Raw genomic sequence first — 22,109 nt, 5'->3', positions numbered from 1 at the left:
TCTGACTATTCACAGACCAGAAGATCTGGGCCAATGTATTTTTTCCATTTTTTAGGTTTATCCTGTACAATGTACATCCACACATACAGACACGAGGCTGGATTTAGTGCAGCCCACTGGAGTAAGCTAGGTGGTGGGTGGGCCTGCAAATTCATGGAGGGAGGTCATGCAATCCATTTCTGCTGGTGAGAAAATTGACCCCCACTAAGTCAGTGGAGGGAATGGACTGCCATGATGAACATGGTGCTGGCTAATTAGGCTCATTATTGAGCTATTTAAAGGTCATTACCCTGAGCCCACCAGAATTTAGTGTTGGCTCAGGGATTCTTCCGAACTCGATTTGGTTTTCTGTGCCTCCTGAAGGCCGCCCAACAAACTTTTTGGGTTTGCCAGTGGCCTTCCAGAGGGGGTCCCTATTTCAAAGGCATTCATTGCCCAATCGAGGCACCTGACACCAGGAGGTGGGATGCCCACTGAGAGCCTTACCTATCCTTGTATGTGACCCCCCTCTCCCCGTTTACTGGTGATCCCCTCCCCATAACCCCCAACCTATCCCACAGCTCTCTCCAGGGATCCAACAATGATCTCCAGTGAAGGCCTCACTGAAATCGGCAGCAGATATCACTCCCCATGGCACTGTGGAAATGGAGAACTGCCAACCAATCAGGCAAAGGAATCCTAAATCCCGAAGCTGGCTCATTAGGTGCTGGTGCTTAAATCGGTTGTGCCTCCCCCACAGAAGCAACCCACGTTCCCATGGTTCTCCAACTAGTGGGTAGGATCCACGTTGGGAACATTAAATCTAGCCCACAACTACACACGCACACCTGCACGGCACCCACAATCACATTAATTCTTGGCGAAGAATGAATAGGAGATCTGCTTCCAGGCCCCTGCCAATGGAATTCTGAATACCAGTAAGAGATGTGAAAAGTGGTTCATGTTCATACTCTTAAACATTATCTCCTTACCTGTGGGGATGTACCTGGTCACAGTTTGATGCTTGCCTGACTGAACTTTCAAGAACAAGTGCTGTAATCAGTAAGCAAGGTCCTACAAAGCGGCAAAGTACATTGAAGTAAAAGCAACGCAAAAGCAATTTAATTGCACATGCCCTGCAGCAACAGTTATGTTGTTGTTGAGGTGGAAGTTCCCACTTGCCCCAAGATTAACTAAATGACTACTTTGGTCAGCCAATATCAATGAAATTGTTATTACTGTTAGTAAAAATAAACAGTTTCAACATGCACCCTCAAACTATTTCACTGTCTCATTCAAACACTGTTCCACATCATGAGATCTGGATGGTGTGACTTTCACCTCACTTACATGGGTCAGATGTTATGATTTCATTTTGTTTTTTTCTCCAGTCATCCAGTGTTACTGATGCCAGAAAATACCCACAGGCCACCCAGGTTGTTGAAGAAAAGCTCAGGACCAACAGACTGCAGTAACACTGGTGTAAAATCTTCCTTTGGTTAATGGCCACATGTACAAATTTCTAGCCCCTTTGACTACTGTAGACCTTTTTAGTGTCTTTTGCAACAAACAATTACATTCATTCAGATATATTTTAAAATATACAATTAAGATAAGACTTTACATTTTTCAGATTTCAGGGATGGTCTATCATGGTTTTGGACCTAGACCAGTAAGTACAAACCACACTACTCTTAATTATGTACTAATTGCTGCAGTGTAATATACCAATGGATAGCCGATGCTTGTTGCATGCATTTTTTTTGAAAAATATACTTTATTCATAAAATATCAGGAAAACATTACAAAACATTTCTAAATCACCATCACAAAAAGTACAATCAGATTCAACTTTTACACATGGAACATGAGGTACATCAATACAATCAATGAATATTACAGTCATTTCAATATGGTCATTACAGACAATCAGACAATGGTATTGGAGTTATCAACATACATCATGTTGCACTCTGAGGTGCTTCAATACAATTATAATACAATTAGTATTCAGTGCATACATTCGTTGTGAGCTGTACAGCCCAAGCGGCCTATCATAATTCCCAGCCCCTCGGTGCACCATGGCTGAAAGGTCTTAGACAGCAACCTTTCCCCATTGTGCCCTTGCGGCGGCTGCCCCAAGCTTTAGTGCATCCCTCAGCATGGAGTCCTGGACTTTGGAATGTGCCAATCTGCAACTCTCAATTGAGGACAACTCTTTGCACTGGAAGACCATGCAATAACTAGTGAAGACTGTCAATGCAAACATTCAAGGCAAATGCAACAGGACCTTCTGGTTCTCAGCTAAATGGCCACATATTGAAGTGAATGTTACAGCTTTGAATTAATTGTTCAAAACTTTGTAGGTCTGTGTATAATTATTTATAATAGCATTGCTCTGTTGGATAAAAGAAAATCTGACAATAATAATAAATGGTCTTTTTGATCTCATCAATTAGAATGAAAGTGGAGCTTTGCTTTAAAGTGACTGACTTCCTGTTAGTGCTTAGAACTATTTTGGATTGTAATGCAAATTTCCTTCCAATCTTTCTATGTAACAGTTTTAGGGATGTGTCAGTCGGGTAAATCCTGAATGGTTGACAATCTGGCCATTTCTTTCTACTTTGGTATAACTGAGTATTTTATTTTAGTGGCAAAAAACATATGCTCACCAACTCCCTTAATGCCGGTTGTCTGCATTCAAAGGAATATTACTTGACTTTTAGCATTTATTACATGAGGAAATAATTTTCCTTGCAATGGGGGGCCCAATTTAACTAAGATGCTTACTTTTTTTCCAAATCCACAAAAATTTCAATCTAATAATTGTATGTGTATTTGCATTCTGTTTTGTGTAGTCGCGGTGGTGAACATCAACACAATCAATGGCCGGGATTTTCTGGTCCCACGGAAATTCCTGCCCAAAGTCAACAGACCTTTGGCTGGTCCATCAAATTTTCTGTCTCGCCTGAGAGGATTCCCACAGCGGACGGGACCTGAAAATCCCAGCCAATGGAACTAATGCTCCCTGGTAGCAATGCAGGGCATCTGATTTTTGCTGCCAATGTAACAGCTTTATGAAGTCCTGGTGGTATCATTTCACTGTTTTAACTGTGCCCCTATAGTTTTGAAAATAGTGAAATGGTGAGCTAGATTTTATGGAGGCAGCTGGGGTTTGCCACCAGGGCTGAAATCTGGGAGGTGAAATGGTGGGGTGTAGTTGGGGGTGAACCCACTTCAGCTGTCAGTGGGATACAGGGCCACATCTTCTTCCTATTAAAGCGATTGCCCACCCCCAAGAGCTGCTGGCCCCAATCAGAGACTGAGCACCTTAGCAGCCTCAGCAACCCCATTGCTAGTGGCAGCCAGTGCTGGTGCTGCACCTGAACGATGAGAGCGCATCAATGGCCATGCATCCTCACAGTCTGGTCAGTGGCTTCGGGGGAGCTGGGACCAGTCAGGGGCTTGGTGAGGGCAGGCGTGGCATTGCCACAGGGGTAGACAGTGCCACTAGGGGGTCCCTCCATGGATTAAAGAGTGTCTGAAAAGGAAGGTCCCCCTGAAGCCCACCGAAGGCACCAAGGTTTACTTGGCAGTCTCCCCGTTGCTGGTAAAATGCCAGCTAAGGCGGAAAGCAGCCCTTCAATGGATCAATTAGTCTTTGAGCAGGTTGGCCATCTGTCACCCTTCCCACTGCTGGAAAGGTGGTGGCAGCGGGAAGATAACATTACATCACCTGCTGCCTTTCAATGTCATCTTGCCAGCCTTTCTGCCTCCCATCCCCAAAGGATGGTAAAATCCAGTTAGGTGTTTATGCAAATGTGGTTATAAATATCTGAAGCGAAAATATTTACAGAGCTATGGGGAATAGGCGGGGAAGTGGGGCTAGTTGAGTTGTTCCTGCAGAGAGCCGGCACAGACACAACAAGCTGAATGGCCTCCTTTTGTGCTGTAAGCATTCTATAATTCTATGAATATTTTCATTCTGTGGAAGTTATTTTGCTGTTGGATTTAACCTTGCAAGGTGAGCATCATTATGCTTCTTTCAACTTCATCTTCAATGTTTTTATGAGTCACAGTATATGTTTATCCAAAACAGAGCAAAAAGCAAAACTAGCTTAGCCCATGAAGTTAATAAAGTAATAGATTTTATTTTTGTTTCAGCTATTTAGTTGCAATGTGTCTGTAGATAATATATTACTGGGAAGGTACCTTGCAAGAATATGAAAGCACTGGAGGGTCAACTGGAGGGCTGAGAGTTTGAGCCACAAACATAATTTACATGAAAACTTATCTGAGACACGTTTCATTTCCGTACCTCTTAGTGAAGAGGCTCGTCATTTTACAAAAAGCACAGGACATAGAATGGTGGATAAGGTATGGCAGTGATTACTCAGAAGTGGCAGAGGCAGCAGATAATATTGAGGAGTGGGGATGTAACAGGAGCAGAAGCATCTTATTAACAGCTAACCAGTGACACAAATGCTTTAAACCGCTCCTTGGGTGGCTGAGTGGTATAATTCTTGGTACAATTGAATTCATCCATGATATATGTGGGGCAGGGGAGTGGGATGTTCAGGGTTCCCACTTCTGAGTGCTGTCCAGTAATAACTGATGGAGTTACATATATGTAGATGTTGAGTGAGGGCAGGCTTGGGCTTGACTGAAAAGGCTCCACAGTCATCATTTACTGTACAAACTCACACATGAAGTACAGCTGCCTGAATGAGGTATTAAAGAACTGCCTACTTTTCAGAAGAGAAATAAAAGCAGAAAATTCAGAGAAAAAATACTCAACAGTTCATCGGGCTGTAGAAGAAGATGAATTCTCTGTCTATGGGGCTGACTGCTGTTCAGATAAAATATCTGCATTGTGGAGTTCCATCAAAAATGTACCTATTTAGCTATTGCTAAACCAATGCCTGATGAGAGGAACAGTTCTCAGAGGTAATAACTCAGGTGATATCCTTCTACACTAACTTTATTTGCAGAGCATTAAGTGTTCATTACTGTCTCCATAAAGAATGGTGTAAAAGCAGTTGATATTTTATCAAAAAGGACTAGTATTAGTGAGTATTATACAGATTACAACTTTTAAAAACATATTTCATCACCTCACTTGTGGGAGATCGAAAAATCTCCTTAATAGAGGCCTCACACTTTATGCAGGAACTTAACACCACAATGTTTACTGTATTTTACAGAAATACTACACTATACAGAGTTACTATATAATAATTTCTGATTATGTTGTGCTTCTTCTAAATGTGCTTTAATCAACCATTTCTGTTCTTTAAGTTATTTCACCTCACAATATGATGTGATTTCATTTACAGAAATTCTTTGTGATTTGTTTCAAAAACTGTGATAATGAACAATAGAATCTGCAGGACTAAAAATACTTATCAAGAAAGATTGGCCTGTTTACTATAAGATACTTGTATTAAAAATGTTCAGAAAGGATTCTGTTTGTAGGTTTTCATACATTTATTATAATTTATTGATATGCAGTATATTAATTTTGCATTCTTTCACTATATATTTCTGTTAAGGCTATCCGCCTTTCTGATGACTACTTCAGTTGGATAAATGGGGCAGATAGGCCTCAGACGTTTCCACAACCAACTAAGCCAAATCTGCTCTGAGTTCGGACGACAGAAAGTGTGCTTGCTGCAAGGTGTTGATGAAATTTATTATGATGTTTGTCTCCTGAGAAAACTTAATACATCCAAATCTGGAGGATTATCTAGATGATAATGAATTACACAGCTGTTCCGTGTAAAAACAGAAAATGTTGGGCATACTCAACAGGGCCAGCAGCATCTTTGGAGAGAGAAACAAGAGTTAAAATTTCATCATCAACCTTGAAGATTTCCACCATTTCTGTTTTTACTTCAGATTTCCAGCAGCTGCAATATTTTGCTTTTGTTCTAGCTGTTCAGTGGGCATGGCATTGTTAGCTTAACAGATGTATGTGGTTAAATCTTAAAGAAATGTATTTGTACATTACTGGTTAACAGTCTTTCCACCCTACTTAAGACTTTCAAAGTAACAAACAAATAATAAAGTCAATTCACTGCAATGTAAAGATTACAGATGGCTGTGGTTAGGGGTTATTCCAATGGCATCACTTTGTACGTCAACAAATTAATATTGCATGGATGTTATTTCAAAGGCTCATGAAGATAGTAATCCATTATTGAGGCCACTAAAGCAGATGGTTCAAACTGTGTGCAGATACCCATTCTTGCCTTTACCCATTATATCTACTTTAGTGTTGAACTGTAATGAATTGTTTTATAATCGATTCCATCTTCTTTCCATTAGCAGACTTAAATGTACTCAAATCTGTGGACAGAACTCATTTTCCAGAGTTTTAATCATTGAAAAAGTGAATGCCTATTTCATGAAATAAAATGACTCATGATCATTGAAGCATAAATTCAATGTATTATGTTAAACTAGGAAGATTTTAATAAATTACATCCCTCTTTCTCTATTTAAATATGCTTAAAAGAAAGAAGGGACTGTTTGCGAATACAAAAATGGAGTACCTCATAGGCATTTAAGAAGCCACTTCCTCCAAAAGCAAACAAAATTGCCTCTAGCATTCCACATTTACACCCTCTGCTAAATCTCACCTTTAATGCATAATGTCAGTTCTCTTCAATCACCTTCACTTTTTTAAAAGTCTTTTCCTGTTAATATTTTTAACTACTAGAAGTATTCTGACCTTACTGGTTATTTTAGTGCAAAAAGACCAGTCAGTTCAATTAATATGAATTTAATAGACCTTGGTCTGCTATAAATATCCACATACGAGCATGTTTCTTTAAACATATCTAAAAATGCTCCAAGTAAAAGACATCCATAGGTGCCTACAACTATTTCCTATATTTAATTTATAAGCTGCGCATGCATCAAAGGAAAGCAGAACTGAGATTTAATGTGCATAAAATAAGCATTAGCATTTTAAAGAGGCAGATTAACACATTAATCCAGGCTTTGGTATGCAATTTTCATACTCTGCCACTACTAAAAACTTCACAGTGTGAAACTCTTAATGAAGCTAATCACAGGGTTTTATTTTTACTTAGTTAAGTGATAATGGGCAATATAAAAACTTTATTTCTGATTATCATTCAGAGGCTTACAAGTGATTGGTATGCTAAAAATACTTTATTAAAAATTAAATATCCATCTCGCATACATATGTAGAAAAAAAGTTCAAGAATGCAAATAATAAAGATCATTCAATCACATAGTTATTAATTATTAACAAAGCCCTGTGCAAGGTTGAGTGTTCAACTGTATTAAATAAAAAGCAGAAAAACAAATTCCTTGGAATGAATGCAGAACAAGGAAAACAAAAAATGGAAATGAAGAAAATCAAATAATTGCTGTGAATCTTAATTACGGTGCACACAAATGAAAATAAACTCATTTTAGTGTATTTCAAGAAAACAGGTTATTCCTTGTGAAGTGCCTGGTCCTGTGTGGTTTTCCAGTTGTCTTTATTTGTTCTCCTCATATACTGAAAGCAATGCCTCCAATGCCTCCACTGTCACTTTTAATTTCCCAATTACCAATGCACTGTCCTGTGAATCAACAACTGCAAAAAAATCAAAATGTCATGTCCTAAATGATTCATTGCCAGTTGCATTGAGAACTATATGATTCAGTCAATTTAGTGATCTGAGTTAGTTTTAAACGCCACAATGCAAAACTTGCACACATACATACGGAAACCCATACAGCTTTAATTTCTATCTACACATTTTGTTAGGCAAGTTATCCTGATGCTCACTAATACAGAGGATGCCAACAACCCTATGTCAGCATGAAGAAAATCAGGTCACTCTCAGCAAGGCTAAATACAAAATAAAGGTGTCTCTGCTCTCCCTCCAATCAATGTTTATTAACCCCAAACAAAAAAAGAAAACGCTGCATTCCAGCATTTTCTGTTTTTGTTTCAGATTTTCAACATCCACAGTGTTTTGCTTTTATTAACCCCAATCTTGGTTGGAGATCCTCTTTTGCATAATAATATCCTTCAATCTCCTAACAAATTTAGGCAATCTGAAAGGAGACAAACTACATGTTAAATATATATCACAAGAAGAATATAAAGCAAAATCCCATATCATCAGTGTTAAAAGTGTTATCCATGCATTTCTCTTCATCTTTCTTATTGTTGTTTTTCCTTTTCTCTACTGTTTGTTTCTGAACTATGGTTAGTAAGAGGCACCAAAACTAGGACTCAAAATTGGGTGAAAAGGGGGAAAAATGCAGCTAGATAGTGCCATTCATGACCTCAGGACAATCCAAAGCACCTGATAGCCAATGACGTACCTGTTGAGGTGTAGTCCATGTTTTACTGTAGGAAATGTGGTAGCCAATTAATGCATAGCAAAGTCCACAAACATCAATGAGATAAATGGACAGATAATCTGTTTTAGGTTGAGGAATAAAGTTCAAGCCACTGGGAGAATAGAGAAGGATATCTGCAAAAGCACAGAGTTGCAGCAGAACTGGGTGAATAACTAAATAAACTGAGTGCTAAATAGAGCGAAGATGGGAATTTACTGAGAGTAGGAATTGGGTGCAGAGGGGAAAGGTACTCAATAAGTTAAACGAAATGACAATAGTAATAAGTAAATATACAAATAATCAGAGTAATTCATAAAAGGATAAAGTTTAAATTAGTGAAATAGAAAGATATCAATATTCATGGGATCTGAATTGCCTTAGTAATAAATAGGCTAATGGGATACTGAAATAAACCAAAACAAGACAAACAAAACAATTACAAATTCATCTGAAATCAAGCTAAATCCATAGACTAAATAAAATATATCAAGTAATTCTAATTTAATTTAGAATTAACTTAGTACAAATAAATAAATAAACAACTTAGATTTATTTAGCATAATGAAACATCCCAAGGCACTTCACAGGAGCATTATAGAACAAAATATGACATTGAGCCACAAAAGGAGCTATTCGGTCAGATGACCTATGGCTTGGTCAAAGGGGTAGGTTTTTAGAGATTGTATTAATGGAGAAAAGTACAGTTGAGGACCTGGGTTCAATCCTGACCTTGAGTGTCTGTCTGTGTGGAGTTTGCACCTTCTCCCTGTGTCCGTGTGGGTTTCCGTGGGGTGTTCTGATTTCTTCCCTCCGTACAAAGGTGCGCTGGTTAGGTGGATTGGCTATGGTTAAATTGCCCCTTAGTGTGTGTGCCTGTGTGTGTGTGTGTGTGTGTGTGTGTGTGTGTGCGCCCTGTGATGGGCTGGCGTCCTGTCCTGGGTGTACCCTGCCTAGCACCCATTGCCTGTTGGGACATGCTTCAACACCCCACGACCCTGAATTGGATAAAGTGGTTCTGGAAAAGTGAGCGAGTGAGTACAGTAAAGAGATGGAGGAAGGGAATTCAAGAGCTTAGAGTCTAGCAACTGAAGGCATGGCCACTATTGTTGAAGCAATTATAATTGGGAATGCAGAAAAGGCCAGAATTAGAGGTGCGCAGATATCTTGGAGGTTTGTGGGGCTGCAGGAGATTACAGAGACAGGAGTTGGCAAGGCCTTGGAGACATTTGAAAACAGGGATGAGAATTTTAACATCAAGATGTTGCTAAAAATACTAGAAATGTGTGTTGGAACTGTTCTACGTGGGAATGTGTGGACAGTGAGACTTTCGCATTGCCACATTTGCAGAAAATGTCTCCAACTTGAGACATTCCAATTCAGAGTCATTGAACTAGAATGTGACTTAGAGATACTCCTATAGGGTGGAATTTTCGGTGTCCACTGGCGTCAGGCGTGTTCAGCGTGTGAGCAGACAATATAGCGGGAAGGCCTAAAATCAGTTTCACGATGTCGTGAAACCAGCTTGTGATCATCCACTTAGCCCATCGATGGCAGGCCGCATTTCCCACTGTTGGACATTGGGAACCTCATGGTAATACAACTGCATATCATTATAAGGCCAGCCTGTCGGAATCATCCTCATACGCAGGGTTGTCCACCCACATTGGCGTGATTGCACACTGTTGTGTTTCACAACAGCATTTCTAAGACATGCACTTGGCTGGCTGCACTTTGAGGGGAACTCAGAGGTGAGCACACAGTAACATTGTGCAGCGCTCACGAGGGGTACCTATTGGACTTCAAGGTTGAGGTGACTTGGGGGCAAGGGCTGCCCTGCCTTTGAGGCGACTTGGAGGAGGTGGGGGGGGGGTGCAATACCTGCCCTGTCCTGCAGCAGAGCAAAGGTATAATGAGACCCTTGCAACTTGGTGGAGCAAACCATCGGGGTGCTGAAAATGAGGTTCTGGTGCAGCCCTGAAATACAGTCCACAGAGGGTGTCACGTATCATTGTCGCCTGCTGCGCCTTTTACAACCTGGTGTTGCAACAGGGAGAGGTGCTGGCTGAGGAGGAGATGGAGGACGTCAATGGGGAAGAGGATGAGGGGGTCCACGAAGGCGATGAAGACGGCGATGAGGTCCTCGCACTGACCAGACGAGGCAGGCACGCTCGGGAGGCCCTTATAGCGGCTAGATTTGTGGAGGATGATGGCAACATACAGTGAGGAGACACCGTAGATCCTCACATTGCGTCTATCAATGTTTGACTCCAGTCTGGCTTATGGCAGTGTACATACCATCTGTGATAATGCTCCTGTCATGGAGAAGCAGTGGAGCCCCTAATAATCGCTTGATTACAGGAGGATGATGACGACCTGCAGTGAGGTCACTCCATGGATGTTCACATTGCCTCTGACTCTTGTCTGGCTGAGGGCAGCTCGCTTGCGCTCTGTGATCAAGGTCATATCATGGAGATGCAGCCATGAAACTTTAAAAAACACCTGATCCTTTGTCTGCCTTCAGCACTTGACCTTCAGGAGTACAGGGTCACCAGTCACAGATGCTGAAGAGATGGGGGCTAGTCCCATCTTAAAAGATGCTGAGAGCACACAGAGAGAATGACAGAACTCTGTGACGCCTGCCCACAACATTCTGGCAGCAATGACAAGCACCGTCGAGGTGCAGGCATCAGTATTGTATCTAGTGAGTTTGAGGTCGGACGATCACTTTGGTCTGAAGGCTGTACAGAGCACAAGGAAGAGGCCCTGGACTGAGACACCTGCCCTGATTTTGTGCAGCGAGGTTTTACATCTGAGTGACACGAACATGCTCATCAGAACAAGGAGCCATTGGCAGAGAGACATTCTTGGGATTTTATCGACAATAGTGATCTGTATGTATAAGTGATTAACGCCCGTGCCCAGGCTGTGCAACTACATCTTCTTACCCTTCCTAATTCTTCCGCTACATCTTGGTGCTCCCCAGACATATACAGCGGAGGTGGAGGCAGCCTACTGACTGCCAAGCCCTGTCATTGATGACCTTGGTGGGCATCCACTGGAGGGCTGAAACCTGGAGGATCCTGGCCTGCATTCGGGATTCAGCTGTGTGGCAATGACACCCTCATTGACCTGTGGAGCTGGAGCTGCTAGGGTCACAGGAAGAGGGGATTCGGATGGGCTGGACATTCCCAGGGTCACCTGGGTGGATGGCCCCAGGATGTGCACCTGCTGATCCCCCTCAAGAAGAAGGGGAAGCTGGGGTGAGATTGAACTGCCCCACCTTGCTCATGTACACACTGTTGGAAGCCAACTATTGCATCAGTGATGGAGTTCAGCCCATGCAGAAGTGCAGGAGCGACGTCCTGGACCAAGATCTCCATGGGGGACACCATCCTACCAGTGTTGACCTCAGTGCGTTGGCATGCCAGTGCTACTACCATAGCCTGAAGGTGGACAGATTCCTCCATTGTGCCTTGCAATCTGAGGAGTGCAGCGGACATCCCTTCCTGATGTTCCCGAGCTTGCCTTTGCAGCTCCAGCAACTGTGACATGACCGAATGCAGAGGCTCGTCATCTGACTTGGACAGCAACATTCTGGCCTCCAGCAGTTCTCCGAGTGCCGGGCACCTGGGAAGTGCCTGCCCGCCATCTGCTGAGGATCAGCTACTGCAATGTGCTCACCAGATTGTGATCCCGTGGCTACACTAAAGCTAGGTCCCACCGAGGTATGTGTCTTTGTTCTGGTGGAGGGTGTGGGTGAGCTCTGTGATGGGTCTTTGAGGAGGGTGCCTTCAGATTCCTTTTCAGAGGTTTCTTCGGGCTTGATTGGAGGCCCTGGGTTGTGGACTCCATCAGCTGCTTCCCAGATGAGACTGCGAAAGAAAGAAAGGAGAGACAATTAGTACAGGGCAGTGGCCTGTGAAACAGGACACATCACTCACAGCATGGTTGTCTGATGGATGTTGCATTGCTGGATCCTCACTTGGTAGAGCAGCGCTGACCTCACCATCAGCACAGGAATGGTCCAGGTGCTCGCCGGCCAGCTGGATGGCTCTGTTTTCAAAGTCCGTGAGGAACTTGATTTCAGGCATTCCTCCGCCAGTCTGTGACCTCTCCTTGTTGTTGTGTGCCAGCTTGTCCTGCATAAATAGAGATGGAAAGAGTGTAAGCAGGATGCCTGTCAGACCAGATGATAAGCATGTCTGGCATGTGTGGGTCATAAATGGTCCCATGGATGGGATGGGGACAGTGAAGGTGTGAGTGAGAGTGAATGGTGATGTCCATTGAACTGACATTGAGTGAGGGCCTTGTGAATGTGTGATGGATTTGGGAGTGTGAGAGTTGGGAGTGATGAGAAAAGTGTCTTACCCTGGTGGAACAGAGGAGGTTATTCATCCTCTTGCGGCACTGGGGGGGCTGTCCTCTTTTGCAGAGCATTGGCACTGAACCCTTGCTGCCACCGCCTCCCAAGCCAGATTAGTGATGTTTTTGCCCATCCTGCACTAGAGCCGGGGTAGAGGACATCACAGCGGGCCTCTACTGCATCCAAAAGGCACTCAAAAGGCATCATTAAATCTGGGGGCAGCAGTCTTTTTGCTTTTCGGGGCCATGCCTTCCATGCAGCAGTTGTAGGCTGGAAACACTGAAAGGTGTGTGCGCGGCTGCATTTAAATATGGTGCCCAGTGTATTGAAGCGACGAGGCTATGGTGTGGCAAGCGAATGAGAGCCTGCCTGCCATCGAAACGGTGACTTCATGGCGGCTTCTCACACCGTATTGTCCCGATCCCACCACTTTAATTATGCATTCCCGGGAAACACTGTGACTTCAGAAAATGCTCTCTCTCCCTAATTATTGAATACCCTATAACTGCAGGTGGGTCCCCGGGGGCAGAGGTCCTACCCACCTGTAGTTATAGGGGATTCAATAATTAAGGAGAGAAAACATCTAAAGTCATGGTGTTTCCTGGGAATGCATAGTTAATGCGGTGGGATTGGGACGATATGGTGCGAGAAGCTGCCATTGCGGCCTGCAGGTAAAACATCATTTTTCCCACCCGCTACTGCTTTTAGTGCAAATCTGGCACAATTCTGTCCATAAAGGAGGGAAGGAATTTCTGGATAATTTTCTCCAGAACACAGACACTACCCAGGGGGAAACAGAGGCGCAGTAAGGGCAGATTTTGATCTGTCAACAGAGTAGGGGGAATCAAGCGAGATAGAGCAAGGTGGTTCTGCATACAGCAGTATTGTCCAACAGGTAAGTTATACTTCCTACCTCTGAAGATAAGGAGAAGACAGTGGAGAGGACATCCACATTGCTGATCTAGGCATTTAGAGCAGAGGGCTGTCCAAAAGGTGGAAAAAGAGTAATTGAGGGCAGAATCTTGTGCCCTCCCCTGTGATGGGTTGTGCTGGGGAGGCATTTAATCAGGTGGGAGTGTGGCGGGTTGGGACCCCAGCACCTTCCTGTTTCCAACCTGGTTAAGTATGGGGTGGGGAAGGCAATTAATGCCTCACCCTCCACCGGTGGGTATTAGTCCAGCAGCAGGCAGGATTCACAACAAGCAAATCTGGTGTGTTTGCTCGCAGGGTCCTTGTGGCGGTGGGGGGGTTCCTCGATCGAAGGCACTCATTGCCTGATTGAGGGACCTGGTATTGGGAAGACAGTGACAGGGGGGTGGGGGGGGTGTGATCCTCTGAGAACCACCCCCCCCCGCCCCATGCCTTTGCTGCCGATCCCTTCTCTCCCCCTGCTCCGTGATCCCCTTCCTGCCATCACTCACCTGTGCCTGGATCCCTCCTTGATCCGAGGTCTCCGGGACATGTCGTACTGGCAGCAGCCACTGCCTCTCCGGTGGTCCTGCTGAGTACAGAAAAGCTGCGGCCTCTGATTGGCGGGCAGCTCTTGGTGGGTAGAATCTCTGCCTTCGGGGTCCTTGATCCTGGGGGATGGCCACCTTTGGCCTGTTAAGTGCCTAGGCGGCTAAAAACGTGGTGGGCCTTCCTGAAAAGAGGTGACATGGAGGTCTCGCTGCCAGCCAGCAGTCAAGAACTCTGTCACCTCCAAAAGATTCCACCTGCAGTAATAGGGAATTCAATAATTAGGGGGAGAGAGCACCTTCTGAAGTCATGATGGAGAGTCCTGTAATGTTTATCTCATGCCAGGGTAAGGAATGTTTCATTCTGGCTAGAAAGGATTTGGAAAGAGAGATGTAAGATCCAGCTGACATGGTCCACATCGGGATCAATGACATAGGGAAGGTAGTACAGAACTTGAGTATTGCTGAAGAAAGAGACATGTCAAAGCTTTTCTTCTTGCACTCATCAGGACACTTCGCAAGAATACCAATATAAGGGGAAGCAACAATTTCTACTGTATGTGGAGAGAGTGCTGATTGGCTGGCAAATGGGCTCTGATTGGTAGAGGCATTGCCATGGAGAATGCACCAATGATGGTGACTGACAGTTAACTGTCAAGCATTATTTAAAATTTAAATCAGGCAGCTTAACCCTGATTGGTCAAGGCATTGCTCTGAGTTTTGAGTCAGTGAATGGCTGTCACTTATTTTGTTTCGCTGAAACAGGCATAATGTGTGTACATAACGAAAACAGAATTACCTGGAAAAACTCAGCAGGTCTGGCAGCATCGGCGGAAAAGAAAAGAGTTGACGTTTCGAGTCCTCATGACCCTTCGACAGAACTTGAGTTCGAGTCCAAGAAAGTGTTGAAATATAAGCTGGTTTAAGGTGTGTGTGTGGGGGGCGGAGAGATAGAGAGAGAGGTGGGGGGGGGGGTGCTGTGGTTGTAGGGACAAACAAGCAGTGATAGAAGCAGATCATCAAAAGATGTCAACGACAATAGTACAATAGAACACATAGGTGTTAAAGTTAAAGTTGGTGATATTATCTAAACGAATGTGCTAATTAAGAATGGATGGTAGGGCACTCAAGGTATAGCTCTAGTGGGGTTTTTTTTTATATATAATGGAAATAGGTGGGAAAAGGAAAATCTTTATAATTTATTGGAAAAAAAAGGAAGAGGGAAACAGAAAGGGGGTGGGGATGGGGGAGGGAGCTCACGACCTAAAGTTGTTGAATTCAATATTCAGTCCGGAAGGCTGTAAAGTCCCTAGTCGGAAGATGAGGTGTTGTTCCTCCAGTTTACGTTGGGCTTCACTGGAACAATGCAGCAAGCCAAGGACAGACATGTGGGCAAGAGAGCAGGGTGGAGTGTTAAAATGGCAAGCGACAGGGAGGTTTGGGTCATTCTTGCGGACAGACCGCAGGTGTTCTGCAAAGCGGTCGCCCAGTTTACGTTTGGTCTCTCCAATGTAGAGGAGACCACATTGGGAGCAACGAATGCAGTAGACTAAGTTGGGGGAAATGCAAGTGAAATGCTGCTTCACTTGAAAGGAGTGTTTGGGTCCTTGGACGGTGAGGAGAGAGGAAGTGAAGGGGCAGGTGTTGCATCTTTTGCGTGGGCATGGGGTGGTGCCATAGGAGGGGGTTGAGGAGTAGGGGGTGATGGAGGAGTGGACCAGGGTGTCCCGGAGGGAGCGATCCCTACGGAATGCCGATAAGGGGGGGTGAAGGGAAGATGTGTTTGGTGGTGGCATCATGCTGGAGTTGGCGGAAATGGCGGAGGATGATCCTTTGAATGCGGAGGCTGGTGGGGTGATAAGTGAGGACAAGGGGGACCCTATCATGTTTCTGGGAGGGAGGAGAAGGCGTGAGGGCGGATGCGCGGGATTTGTGTACATGTTCTTTCTGTCTGCAAAGAACAGGGCCCTCTGTATTAATATATGTAGTTTCTGGTACACGCAAATGTGCCACAATGTGAGCCCGACTGATAATCTTAAATTGGTTGTCAGCGTAATTCTTAGTACACTGAGAATTATTTAGCAAATGTTGTTCAATCGCAGAATCAAATCTAATGTTGGGCGCTGTGTTTTGAGTTTTATAAGCATGGGCTGGTTGGGTACGGTATGTACCTTGTCATTGCCAACAGCGGCTGGGACATGCTGTTTGATACGATCCGCCAGTTTTTGGGCCCTACAGCCCAGATACATAGCATCACACTGACACTTAAATTCATGTTACTAATTTGTGTGATAAGCAGAACATCTTTTTGGCTTGATGGTAGCATCCTGTTAATGGCGAGTACCACTCGTGTTGTTACTGCATTCACCTGTTGCTCAAATTTTTGAGATACTTGCCCTTCCAGGATAATTTGATGTAGACTGGGCATGCCTCAGGGCTAAAATGATGGTTTTAGACCCGTTCATGAGTTTGTATGATATACAGCATGCAACGATCTAATTAGGGTAGCCATTATCCTGCATGATGCCTTTGATGCGCTCTATTTCAGCATCAAGCTTCCATGGTAAGCAATTGCCTTTGGCCCTATTTACAAGGTTGCCAATAAGACCAATTGTGTGGACCTGTAAGAATCCCAATGCATATATTGACCAGTAAAAATAGGCTTGTGGTAGACCGTGGTAGAGAACCCCTGGCAGATTTCTCAACTAGTACATCAAGGAAAGGGAGCTCATTTGACTGCTCCATTTCAAAGGAGCCCATTAAGACATGTAAGGAAATTATTACATGCAGCTGTGGATCTAAATATAGCAAAAATATCATCCACACATCGGAAATATGCGAGGGGTAGGTGGTTAGGCGTCATTCCATGGAAGACACATTTCTCATGGAACCCAACAAAGATGTTTGCGGGAGCTGGGCCTAGAGGGGATCTCACGGCATTACCATCAATTTGGACATACATGGTGTTATTAAACCTGAACTCAACTGCATGAGTTTCCGAGTTCATAAGTTCAATGAATACTGATTCATGCAATGGTGGCAAGTCTATATCGCCATGGTATAGTGCTGCAGTGCAAATGTCTATGGCTTCCTTAAGTGGAACATTGGTGAATAGGCTAGGAATGTGAAATGAGCACATGGACACAACATTGTTATCGATACGCAAGTCCCATTTGGCCTTTGCAAATGTGAAGGAATCCTTCACTATGTGGAAAACTTGGTCAAAACTGGTTGTAAAAATTCACCCAACTATTTGGTCAATTCATGTTGTGCAGAACCAGTCACAGATAAGATCTATGGAGTGTCCTCGTTGCATCCTCCTGCAATCGAGCGACTATTTGGGCCTCCACTGTGTCTCCATGACAGGAGCATTATCACAGAGGGTATGTGCACTGCCTTAAGCCAGACTAGAGTCAAACATTGATAAATGCAATGTGAGGATCTATGGTGTCTCCTGAATGTATATCGTCATCATCCTCCACAAATCTAGCAGCTATGAGGGCCTCCTAAGTGCACCTACCTCGTCTGGCCAGTGCTAGTGCCTCATTGCTATCATCGTCCTCTTCAAGGACCTCCTCACCCACATCCCCGTCGATGTCCTCCTCATTGGAGACCTCCAGCTCCTCCATCTCCTCAGCCAGCTCCTCTCCCTGTTTCAGCACCAGGTTGTAAAGGGCGCAGCAAGTGACAATGATGCGTGACGCCCTCTGTGGACTATGTTACAGGGCCAGGCACTGGAAACTCATTTCCAGCATCCAATGGTCTGTTCCACCAAGTTGCAAATTGCAATATGAGCCTCGTTATACTCCCGCTCTGCTGTAGTCTGAGGCCGCCACACGGGTGTCATCAGCCACGTCCTCTGCGGATAGCCCTTGTCCCCGAGGAGCCATCCCTACACCCTCTGTGGATCCTGGAAATTGTCAGGGATCAGTGACTGACTGAGAATGTAGAAGTTGTGGGCACTCCCTGGAAACCATGCGCAGACTTTCAGGATACCTTCGTGGTGGTTGCTTACCAGCTGCACATTCAATGAATGTAAGCCCTTGCGGTTAACATAGTTGACTGCTTGTTGCAACGGAGATCTGAGAGCCATGGGATGATGTTGATGGCACCTTGCATCTGTAGGAAACCCGGGATCTGGGTAAATCCCAGCATTCTTGCATCTTGGCTTTCCTGGTCCTGGGCATAATGCACAAAGTTGTGTGCCCTCACAAAGATGGCATCTGTGACCTCATGGATGCATTTGTGGGTGGAGGCTTGTGATATCCCACAGGGGTCACAAGTGGAACCCTGAAAAGAGCTACTGGCATAAAAATTGAGCACCGCGAACACTTTCAAGGCCATGGGCAGTGGATGCCCTCCATTTCCTCGTGGCACCAAATCTTGTAGCAGCTGGCAGGTGTAAGCTGCCAGTTCCTAGACATGTGCAGTCTCGAGTGACACTGATTTTCGGTCATCTGCAGGAATGAAAGGCAGTGTCTACTGACCCTGGGTCTAGCTAGATGCCAACCAGCGATGGCTTGTTGTGGCTCTTTGGTGGCATGCGCAGGAGTCCCGGCTGCCCCTTCTTCCAGAGGGTACTGCTCCTCCTTCTGCCCAGCCAGGCACCTCCATCGCTCTCTTCTCCATTATCTCCACTTTCTGTAAACTGCGAGGTATACAGTTAGGTCACCAGGCTCCATGCTCCTGATGTAATCCTCCTGCAGGAGTAAAGAGCATGTGGGTTAGCATGGGTGTTCTAAGAACTTCTCTTGGTTAAGTGTGAAGGCACATTAATGTATCCCGGAGAGTGCTGGCCACCACTTGGATGGTCAGAGTTTAGTGCGCTGCATGGCTTCCTGAAACCCACCTTCCACCTGACCGATTAGTGACAGCTTTGGCCACTGGACTGCATGCTGTGCTCTCAGCTCAGTCGCAGTCATTCTCCTAACTCACACTGTTAGCTTGAACCATGGGGGAGACTGGTTCAAAACGGGCTGATGGATTTGCAAAGGGCTGTGAGCGTCTCCACCAGTGACTGCTCCATGGCCAGCTTTAGCAAGGAGATTGTACAACGTGCCCAGTCGTTCAACCATTCTGCAGTCCACTAAAATGCTCATTAATTTGCTGTCTGTGTCCGAGGGGTGAAAAGCTCTGGAGCACTTGGTGGCACTTTCATACCCCTGCGTTACTTGAGTGGGCAGATAATCTAAAGGCCCGACTTCATGCATGACAATGTGGCTGCGTCTGAACTGTCTCAGCTGTAGAGGAATGGTCACTTTATGCAGGGTTTCCCTAAAGTGTGGCCTCTTCCCTCTCCACCACCCCCGTATGTGCTTGTGCACTACCTTCTGCTGCAGGGCAGTCCTTGGCGCCCCCCCAACCCCTCCCAAGTCACTTCAACCTTGAAGTCCAACAAGCGACTCTCGTGAGTGTTGCAGAATTTTACTGTGCACTCACCTCCGGGTTTCCTTTCAAAGTGCAGCCCACCAAGTGCACGCCTTACATATACCGTTGTAAAACACGGACATGAGTGCACAATCCAGCATGGGGGGATGATTCCGGCAAGCTGGCCTTATAATGATATGCAGATGTATTATAATGAGGCTCCTGACATCCGACGGTGGGAAACGTGGCCCACCATCGATGGGCTGAGTGGACGATCGCAAACTAGTTTCACGATGTTGTGAAACCAGTTTTTGATCTTCTTGCCATATTGTCCGCTCATGCCGCCAGACATGCTTGACACCAGCGGGCACGGAAATTTCCACCTCTAGTTGCTCCAGGTGAAGGCAAAATTAAAGTAACTACAGGAGTGGGGAAAAAAGAAATGTAAGTTAAATAATTGAGAAAAACAGCATTAAAGCAGAATGACAGGTTAGTGCTTCTTTCCCAAATAAGAGTTTTTTTTTATAATAATGCATGGAGTACAAGAAACAAATTGACCTAATCAGAGAATCAAATAGGACATGGCATGGTGGCTATCACTGAGACATGGTTGCAAGCTGGTCATGATTGGGAGTTAAATGTTCCAGGTTACAAGATCTTTAAAAATGGATAGGGAAGAGGAGAGGTAGGCTTTATTGATTAAATATGAAATTACAACATAAATTAGAGAAGATAGGATTAAGGAAATGAAATCAACAGTGACTTTATGGTTAGAGCTGAAGAATAAGGGAAGACTTTAAACAGTTATGGGTGCTGTCTACAAGCCTCCTGATAGTTGTAATGAAGTGACAGAATGTAAATTAAAAAGAGAAAAAACTGGAAATACTCAGCAGGAGAGGCAGCCTCTGTGAAGAGATACATAGAGTTAGTCTCTCACGTCGATAACATTTCACCAGTTCTCAAATATTAGCTTTGTTTCTCTCACCACAGATGCTGCCTGACCTGAGTATTTCCAGAATTTTTTGGATTTTCTTTTAGATTTCCAGCACCCACAGTATTTTGCTTTTGTTTAAGTGGCAGAATGTATTAATTCTGAGATTATAGAGACTTTTAGCAAGAGCAAAATTGCTTTAAAAGAAGACTTTAATGTTTATATAGATTTGGAAGAGCACAGTAGAAAGTGGTAAATTTCTTCAGTGCATTCAAGATAGTTTTCTGGAGCCAATGTGTTCTAGAACCAACAAGAGGGCAGGCCATACTAGATTTTGTAATGAGCAAGATTTAGTTAATACTATAACCATAAAGGAACAACAACCTAGCATTGATCATAATAAGATTGAATTATTAGGTTAGGTTTGAAAAAGAGAAATGTAACACTAAGATTCCAGATTTTTTAAGGTTAACTTTAACAGGATGAGACAAAGACTGACGACAGTAAACTGATTAAAACTGTTATCTAGTAAAATTATAGATGAATAGTGGGAGTTGCTCTAAAAATAACTGAGATTAATGTAGGACCAGAATATACCCCTAAAGGACAAGAGCTCTGCTTATCAAACAAAGCAGCCCTGGCTTACAAAAAAGGTAAGATATAACAAAACTAAATCAAGGAGCATTGAAAAGTGCTAAGCATAGATCCAGGGGCCTGGGGAAGATATCAAGGACAGCAAAAGGAAGACCAATACAATCATAAGAGCTGTAAAGAGGAATTCAAAAAATATTGCAAGGGATATAGATTAACACAAAACATCTATTTGTACTCTTTGTCCAGTCTTTGTTCCCAGCAGTGCCAAAGATCCATGTGTCGGTCATTCACAGGTCCAGAACTTTTATTTAGTAAGTTCCATATAATTTTGGAAAACATTTGAGTTTTTTTTATCTTTTATCTTTGAAATAAAATGATTCCTGGGATCAACAAAGATGCAGAGAACTAATATTTATTAACAAAGAGTGGACTGAGATCTGGATTCTTCTGCACAGTATGCTCTGAAAACAACTATAAACTGGGGGAATAATAAGATAAGATATGAAAGGGTCTGTTTTTGTCTCTTGGGCCAAAGTACATTTCTCCATCAGTTCTGGGTCTTATGGTGACCTCCGGCTTCACCATTTTTTTTTTTGCCCAGCAATCTAGTTTGCAAACCTCCTGGATCTTCATTCCCAGTAATGTGTCCTCTGATACCCTACACTACAAATACAGTAGCTATTGGGACTTCACATGCCCATCACATCTGCTCTGAACTTGGGCAACAACTTGTCAGTGTTCCATGCTGTCACCACCCTACCTATGCCAACTTTGTACCAACATGGGACCTTTGACTTTAACTCTGGACTCCCTCCAGTTGCCCCCTTTCTATTCCCCATTTACTTCCAATATATATGTATCCTAAAAATTGCTACATACCAGGCCTTTGTAACTTGGGTTTTCCCCGCGTCCATTCACATGTGCATTTTGGTTGCCGCTTCAGGCCCTCTCACTTGTTGGCATGCTGTCTCACATTTCTTTCCTCTCGGGTGCTCTGTCCTCCCAAATCCTTACCCCAATTCTAGCACTCCTCAATATTCCTACTCTC

The 22,109-nt window shown here is 44.1% G+C and overlaps 1 protein-coding gene across 5 annotated transcripts in view; it reads right to left on the bottom strand.

Moving 5' to 3' along the window:
* Window positions 1-7,139: 7,139 nt before the first annotated feature.
* The window catches only part of rpgrip1l (RPGRIP1 like), a 298,740-nt gene continuing 283,770 nt past the window's right edge, over window positions 7,140-22,109 (bottom strand). For all 5 annotated transcript variants that reach the window (XM_041191778.1, XM_041191780.1, XM_041191779.1 and 2 more), the window contains one exon: window positions 7,140-7,591. In XM_041191778.1, the coding sequence (XP_041047712.1) occupies window positions 7,494-7,591 (98 nt within the window). In that variant the 3' untranslated portion in view covers window positions 7,140-7,493. The remainder of the gene's footprint in view (window positions 7,592-22,109) is intronic.

The sequence above is a fragment of the Carcharodon carcharias genome, chromosome 7, assembly GCF_017639515.1.
Source record: "Carcharodon carcharias isolate sCarCar2 chromosome 7, sCarCar2.pri, whole genome shotgun sequence".
Classification (NCBI taxonomy): Eukaryota; Metazoa; Chordata; class Chondrichthyes; order Lamniformes; family Lamnidae; genus Carcharodon; species Carcharodon carcharias.
The sequence above is the reverse complement of the archived record's forward strand: the minus strand, read 5'-3'. Positions and strand labels throughout refer to the sequence as shown.